At 37.8% G+C, this 8,567-nt stretch overlaps 1 protein-coding gene across 1 annotated transcript in view; it reads left to right on the top strand.

Moving 5' to 3' along the window:
* Nucleotides 1-8,567, top strand: part of TAOK3 (TAO kinase 3) — a 148,670-nt gene that overhangs the window by 126,635 nt on the left and 13,468 nt on the right. Inside the window, exon 17 of the mRNA XM_006754140.2 lies at nt 3,043-3,246. Coding sequence (XP_006754203.1) covers nt 3,043-3,246 — 204 coding nt within the window. The remainder of the gene's footprint in view (nt 1-3,042; nt 3,247-8,567) is intronic.

The following is an 8,567-nucleotide window of genomic DNA, read 5'->3' as shown; positions in this document are numbered from 1 at the left end:
CCCTCCTGGCCTGTTGGCCAGTAAGTGATATAGGTAGAGACCATGACTGCTTTGTAGTAGTAATTGTTGTTGTAGATGTTTTGTTGCCCATGTTGTGTGTGTTTTTAGTATCCCGGTGTCTAGTACATGTTAATATTTGATAAGTGAATGATTAATTCTTGAATGTTTGGTTGAAGACCACTAGTGTGGCCTCAGAGGGACCTGAAAGCTCAAATTTCTTCAGCTCTCCTTTTGCCAGTACTTACAAGGAAATCGCCTCCAGTTCCATAGACTTTCCTTCTCCTGAGACTTAGGATTTCTTATTTGTCAATTACTAGTGCAGTGATGGCGAACCTATGACATGCGTGTCAGAGGTGACACGCGAACTCATTGTTTTGGTTGATTTTTCTTTGTTAAATGGCATTTAAATATATAAAATAAATATCAAAAATATAAATCTTTGTTTTACTATGGTTGCAAATATCAAAAAATTTCTATATGTGACACGGCACCAGAGTTAAGTTAGGGTTTTTCAAAATGCTGACACGCCGAGCTCAAAAGGTTCGCCATCACTGTACTAGTGTATGAAGGTTTAATAAAATTCAACATGGGGCATTGTTCTAGTATATGAAATCATTCATTTGAGCTCAGATTCTAGGTAACAGTAAGAGTCTTAACAATGTTCCTCTCCATTTCTTTTTTCAACTGGGAAGTGAAAGCAAGTGTTTTGGGTTGGGACTTCGGGATCTTTGGTCCCGCCTAGATGTGCCACCGGTAATTGTTGGGCCTCACAGACACTTGTAGTTGCTCCACACTGCCTGAATAGGAAGAATCTCTGACACCAAAAAGTCTAGAAAACCAAGCTGTAGAGAAAAATAATCCATCTACGAAGGTTCACATTCTCTCCATTTTCTCTTAGTTATTGCTTAAGCATAATTATTACATCACAATAGAAGGATGTTTCTGGATCACAGAGATCACATTGATTTTTAAGTAAGAAATTTTCTCAGCTGCAAATGTCTTCTTATTTCTAACGCCGTATGTTTACTCATGCTCTGGAGGCCATACAGTATGACCGCAGCCACCATTTTGAGCTCTTGTAATATTAAGGCATTTGGAGATTGCATGAGTTCTGCCTTTAGAAGATTCTGCCACAGAACAGCATTCAAGAGTCCCCACTCAATCTTCAGACATAAGACTGTTTGGGGTCCACCATGCTCAGATTTACGAGTGCAGGAGGCTACAGGCCTGAACTTACAAGTCACTCAACGCGCTCATGAAGAAAAACGGGCCTAAACCCAGTTTGAGATAGCCTCACTGAGCCTTTCTGTGCAAAGCTGGTATTGTTCCTTTTGAAGTAAAGCTTGGTTCACACTGTTTAAAGTGACATGTATATTTAGATGTTGGTATACTTTAAGGAATTGTCCTTGAAATGATAAAACAATCTCCATGATCCCCACTACAGATAGATAGCAGGGGCATGGGTAATACAAAATGATGGATGGTCCAGAAATAATTTATTCTTGATTTTGGAGAGAATTTTTATGAACATATATGAATTTCCGTGTGCAATGTGGTGGTTAATGCTAAACCTAATAGTAAAGTTATGGCATTAAGAAGTGCGTCACCAGCTTCCCTGTTGTGATCCCAGCCTACTCCATGCTGGAAACAGCACATACTCTTGTTGATGCTAATATTTCACTTAAGCCTTCATTATAACAGGAAAGTTGATTTACAAGGACTTATTGACTAAGCACAAAAATAACCTAAATACTGTGTGATGTCTGCATCACAAAACTTTAAATAAAACAGGTGTTAGCAATTAAAAGGGATTTCACTGAGTAGTTAACCAAATATTAAGGTCAAGCTTGTCCATAGGAACAGTATGAACAAAGAAGAGTACAATGTGCTTTCCCTAAAAGTTGTCATCTTACTTTCCCCATAGATTAACATCTTCTTAACTGTTCCGATTCACTAATTTCTTCTCTTAACCATTATGGGCTGAAATACTAATGATTTTTGTCCTTTTGAAAATATAGATGGCTTATAATCCCAAATGAAGACTGTTTTTCCCTAAAATTCAAATGAGTGACATTTGCAGAGTTACCTCCTGTCTTTAAAACCTGTCTACTTCTCTGGGTCTTTTCCCCACCTCCTTTGTCCAAGCTTCTATCATCTCTCATCTGGACCTTTGCACTAGTCTCCTAGCTGTCTCCATGGACACACTCTTGCCTTCTTTATTCTGTTTTCCACATAACAATTAGTCATCTTCTTGAAATGCATCTCATTATAATAACCCCCCACCACGATATGAAATCCATTTCTCCTATACTAAAGATCCTTAACTCAGCCTGTAAGGCCTCTAACCTAACGGTCCTGCCTGTCTGTCCAGCCTCATCTCATGTAACACTCCACCACACTCTGGCCTTTCAGTTCCTTGACCATACACATCCCATGTTTCAGTTAACTCACCCTAATGGTTTTGCATTTGCTGTTTCCTCTACCCAGAGTATTCTTCCCTTTCCTTTTGAACAGTCAATGCCTATGATTTTTCAAATTTCAGCCCAGTTGTTACCGAGGTTCAATAGTTTCTGTTAAACATTCTTGTAGAACCAAGAACTCACCTTCAAAGCAGTTGTCACAGTCATTTTTAGTTCATAGGGTTCTTTGTTTCTTTTTCTATTCTAGACTGGAAAGCTCCATGATGGTAGATACCATGTTCTTTTGTTCACCATTGTATCCTCATGCCTTGCACAGTGCCTATCACATGATGGGAACTCAGTAAATATGTATTTGATTGATGAGTGAACAAATAATTTCTGACAGTTGAGAAGTCAGAGACTTGGAAACTAACAAGTCTTCCTCTCACTTAATATTCAATTAATTGATTTTAAAAAGTGTATGTGTGTATTTGGGGGAAGGGGGCAACATCAAGGCAGGCTGTGTTTACATTTTCATTTGCTTTCCAAATAATTCAATCTACCGTTGCAATAAACTATTATAATTTCTCTGGCTGATGAGACTGGCATGGTTTTCCCCCCGCCCCTTCTTTTTCTTGTGAAGGAGATGAATGAGGATCATAGCACACCCAAGAAAGAAAAGCAAGAGCGGATATCCAAGCATAAAGAAAACTTGCAGCACACACAGGCCGAAGAGGAAGCCCACCTTCTCACTCAGCAGAGACTGTACTATGACAAAAACTGTCGTTTCTTCAAACGGAAAATAATGATCAAGCGGCACGAGGTGGAGCAGCAGAACATTCGGGAGGTATTTATGCTCCTAACTATTAACATTTACTTATGGGACAGCAAGCCCCTTGCTCTGTCTAGTCTTTAGCATAGGACCTTGACACAAAGTAGGTACACAAAGAGCCAGGGAATGAATTTATCACTGATAAGAGAAAGCCCATTTACAGAACAAGAAATCAACTTTTTCCAAATAAATGTTATAAAGTTTTATTGAACACCCATTACAAGCCATATCATGCAGTGGAGGATCAAAAGAAGTAAAATAACTTGCTTTCAGCCTGCTTTTCACAGACTTGTGTTTTTGTGAGTCCACATCAAACACTTAAAAAACAACACAATGCTCTACAATCAAGTTCACTCATTCAGTCATCCAGCACTTATGGAGTGCCTCCTCTGTGCCAAGCCGCGCTGGAGACACCAGGGCTTCCGAGAAGCTGTCCTCCTTGCCTTCAAGTAGACCTAAGTCTCAGAGGTGAAACAGACATGTAACAGACTAATTACAATAGAACATATTAGGTGCACTAGTAATAGACATATAAATGAGGTATCATGGGCATATAGTCAAGAAAGAGCTTTAGGATTCAGTGATTGATGAGATGCTGAGTGTCTGGGTATGAGGACTGCAGCATCAGAACAAGAGTAGCTGGAAGCAGAATGTGGAGGGCCTTGTTTCTTAAGCCAATGCATTTAGATTTTAGTCTGAAGGCAGTTGCATGGCCGCCAGAAGTTTGTAAGCAGAAGAGTGATGGTGAGTTTTCTTTTTTTTTATGGTCAGAAGTCAAGTACAGTAAGCTCAGCTAGGATGCTCTTCTCCAGTTCTACCTGGAAGAGGCAATGGGGGTAGAGAGATGTTAGATTTTTTTTTATTAGCATATATCTTCCCTAGCCCAATACTATAAGATTCATATAAGCTTTTGAAGATTAGATCTGAGTGACATTTCTGAAGCAGAACTAAAAATAATTCGGACCTAATGGTGTGAGAATTTTAGAAGAGAGAAGAGTCAAAAATGACTTCAAACCCTCTACTCTGGGAAATTGGATGAATGGGATGTTTTTCACTGAGATGAGGAATAGAGAATGTGAATCAGTTGCAGATACAAAGTTCAATAGGAAATCATTGTAACCTGGTATAATCAAAGAGGAACCTCACAAATGAGCTAGCACATTGGTAAAAACAACAAGTTTGGTAAAAACAAAAAACAGTGTTTGCCTGCATGAGGGAAACAAGCACTTCAGGTACATTTAATGGGAATGGGAATTGGTGTAATTGGAGAGCAATAGTATTCAAATGGCAAGAAAAAGGGCAGTGCAAACTCAAACTTATTGACCACATTGTGAGCCGGGTTCAGGCTCTTTACCTGTGTTCTCTCATCCTATTGGAAGAGGGAGAAACTGCTAAACATTTTTGAGCCAGGCAGTGATATGGCTAAAATTTTACTATAGGGAGATCAGCCCAGTTTGATTAGAGCATGAATTCTCAGGGGCAGTGGAGTGAAATGGTTCTTATAGGGGAGGAGTCTTAGATATTACAACAATTTGAGGCCCTCTGAAGGGTCACAGTACATAAACAGATACCCAGTATATCTATGGTATTAACATTTCAGGGGTAGAGATGGTCAGATAAAGAGAAATCTAAAAAGGCTCTAATGGGGACAGTAATGGGGGGGAAAGGGTTGAGAAATACTGGATTAGAGCGAATTAATGAAAAGCAAAGAGATCTGGTGGTAGGAAATAGGCTATAGACAAAGATGGTGGTGATGGCTATCAAAAGAGAGGTGGGTTTAAAACATATTTTGAAGTATAAAATAAGCAAGACTTGGCATACAGTAAGACATGAGAGAAAATATGAAGGTAGAATCAGACTTATTTCTAAGGTTTAAGACTTGGGGAAATGCAGATTTGGGTGGAAACAGACCTTAGAAAGGTGTTGTTAAGAAACTGATTAATGCAGTACTAGGCATGCTGAGTTTGTTGGAAGGCAAAAAAAGTCTAAATGAAAAAGTTCAATAGCCAGTTGGAAATAACATATATGGGATTCTTTTCATCTGGCAATTATTAGTTATTCTAATAGCACATATTTGGAAGAAATCTGAGGCTAAGGGGACAGTTATTACCAATAAAAGCTATAGAAGAGAATTATTTCCCCAAAATGATAGAAACTATATTCATGACTTCATTACTATCAAGTTCTAACTAACTGAGTGAAGAATAGCTCTATGAGGGTGTTTTTCTTAAGGATTTAGATTTTCTTTTGTTTAGTCTTATTCCAGAGCCTTCTTCATGAAAATGTTCAATTTTTCTTTCTGTTTGAAAAAGTAATCAAAGAACATTGAAAAAATACAAATATAGAAAAATACAAAGTTGAATAATGAAAGTTCTTTTTTTAAAATATATTTTATTGATTTTTTACAGAGAGGAAGGGAGAGAGATAGGGAGTCAGAAACATCGATCAGCTGCCTCCTGCACATCTCCTACTGGGGATGTGCCCGCAACCCAGGTACATGCCCTTGACCAGAATCGAACCCAGGACCTTTCAGTCCACAGGCCGACGCTCTATCCACTGAGCCAAACTGGTTTTGGCGAAAGTTCTTGATATTCCCACCCTATCCAATCTCTACCCTGAGACAATTACCATTAATTTGCACACATATTTCCAGTTTTTTTCTGTACATATGCATACATAAAACTTATATATTATATAGAACTCTCACATATTATATAGAACTTTACAAAAATAAGGTTACATTATTATCAGTGGTTTATTTGATTTGAAAGCAATAGAAACAAACTGGTTAATTTAGCACGGGAAGAAATTTATTAGAACGATAACAGGATAGATGGCAGAGCTGAAAATCACACTGGAAAAGAGGAAGAATCAAGTTGGGAAAGCAATGTTCATGACCCAGAGAGCAAGCGCCAATGGACAATGCTCACAGCATTTTTTGAATGTATCTCCTCCAACCATGTTTAATTTGTGTTTCATTGCTTCCAATTAAGATTTCTAGAAGAGAGAACTTGATTGGGTAATATGCTTACTCTTTTAATCCCTGATTCCAGAAAGGGTGGAATAGCATTTTGGGAAAAGGGGAGACTTAAAAAAAGGGAAAAGGATACTGAACTTACCAAAGAAACCCCAGATGTCCACTATACTGTTTAGTAACTTTTTTTTTTTCATTTACTATCTAGGACATACAGCTCTGCCTCATTCTTTTCAACCATTGGTATGGCTATGAGATTATTTATTTAATGAGGTACTTCTCAGTAGGTATTTTGAAGTTTTACAGTATTACTAAAAATGCTCCAGAGAACATCTTTGTACAGAGATCTTTTTACACATATGCAAGTATTTTGTAGGATGCATTCTCACAAGTGAAATTTTCAGGTCAGAGTATATACATGTAGATTTTTAATAGATATTGCCAAATTGCCCTTTAAAAGGGTTTATACTCCCACCAACAAAGAGTACCTGTTTTTCTGTATCTTTGCCAAAAGTGAGCATTAGCAATCCTTTTAATTATTAAAAACATTTTTAAAAGATCAACATAGACTAGGTTGAGCCTCTTCCACTATTATCACTGTACACAGAAGCCCATCGTTTTCTAAGCAGTTATGAAACTATGAACTAAAACTAAGAAAGCTTTAAATGTCTACTTAAAATTTTTTTTCTTTTTTTAAAAAATATATTTTTATTGATTTCAGAGATGAAGGGAAAGGGAGAGAGATAGAAACATCAATGATGAGAGAGAATCATTGATTGGCTGCCTCCTGCACTCCCCCTACTGGGGATAGAGCCCGCAACCTGGACAGGTACTCTTGACCAGAATCAAACCAGGGACCCTTCAGTCTGCAGGCCAACGATCTATCCATTGAGCCAAACCAGATAAGCTCCATTTAAAATTTTGAATTCTAGTCCTTACTCAACCTCAGTGGTCATAAGGACAAAATTTGACTTGAGTGAGATCAACTGCTTTTAAAGAAGTGAATAGCACTTTCCACTGAAATTTAAATAAAATGGAATGATTGGGCCACAGTTAGGAAGGGTTGATTAGGGGACACACCCTGGACCCACATTTACACAGGAGGTACATTCACATAAAGTTTGGTGATGTGCTTTAGGGGCCATGGTATTTGAAAATACCTGTTTCAATACTAAGCTCAGATTCAACTTGGCGAGATGCTTAAAGTATGTGATGTTTCCCATTTCACACTTCTTCCAGGGCGTGTACATTGCGTACACTGGTGGGCAGAATCACCTGTTCATGACATATGTTTTTGTATTTTTTCTTGGCTTACTTTGTTGAATTTGTAGAAGCTACAGGTGTGCACATGGCATGGCTATACTTTAAATTATGTCATTTGTACAGATGAAGCAACCATTGCTAGTGCAGAGGAATTCTTCCAAATACTGTACCACAGATGGATAAAACAGAAAAATATAAGCCTTCAATGGGACATCTTTTAATGGAAAATGTCAAAAATCTAAAGACCTGACTTTTAGCCTCAGTTCTGCTTTATAGAAGTTATATGGTCTTATGTTAGTTTCTCAATTCCCAAATTCCTTACTATCTTGTATAAAAGTGGTAAAGCCTCATAATCTTACCACTACATAGGGTTCCAATTAGGATTAAAATATATGAAGTCATTTTAAAACTTGAAAGCACTTTCCACATTATTGTGTAGGCACAGCACTGGGTAATGTTTTCCCCCATGTTTTAAAATATTATAGGCAGCTTACCATCTTACATCTCAGCAACTCAGATGTATGAATTAAAGGTTAAGGGAACAACCTACTATTATAACAGAAAAGCCACTTCAGTATCATGTTTATTTCACTTTCTAGTAGTTTATAAAAACTAGTTTTAAGACATTAACTTCTGAATACAGAAAAATAATAATGACATGTTTATGTATTCTGAAGCATTTTCTTAAGTTCTTTCATTTCATCTTCACAAGAATGGTAGTTGGTAGTGGAAGAGTTATCCTCACTTTACACCTATGGAAAATAAAACAGATTAAGAGACTTGCCCAGAGCTGTACATGAGTCAATGGAAGAGCTGAAACTGACTTACACCCTGAATATGATTCTCAAACTTTAGTATATGTCAGAATTAGCTGGGTAAGACCAATAGCTTGTAACCCAGGTACTTCTGATGAACAACACCCTGTAGCATTCCATTAAACATAAAAAGAAGCATTTGATTTCTTCTGAAAGTATAGTTTGCTTTTGCTTTGATCTGCTTTGATCTTTTATTCCCCAGCCCTCCCCCTCCCCCCTCCCCCCTACCCCCCAACTCCTCATCCCCTACCCTGCAACAGGAGATTCAGAGCTCCAGCTCAGAT

Source organism: Myotis davidii, unplaced genomic scaffold (assembly GCF_000327345.1).
Source record: "Myotis davidii unplaced genomic scaffold, ASM32734v1 scaffold1330, whole genome shotgun sequence".
In the NCBI taxonomy this organism is placed as follows: Eukaryota; Metazoa; Chordata; class Mammalia; order Chiroptera; family Vespertilionidae; genus Myotis; species Myotis davidii.
Note: the sequence above shows the minus strand (reverse complement) of the source record. Positions and strands in the feature narration are given on the sequence as shown.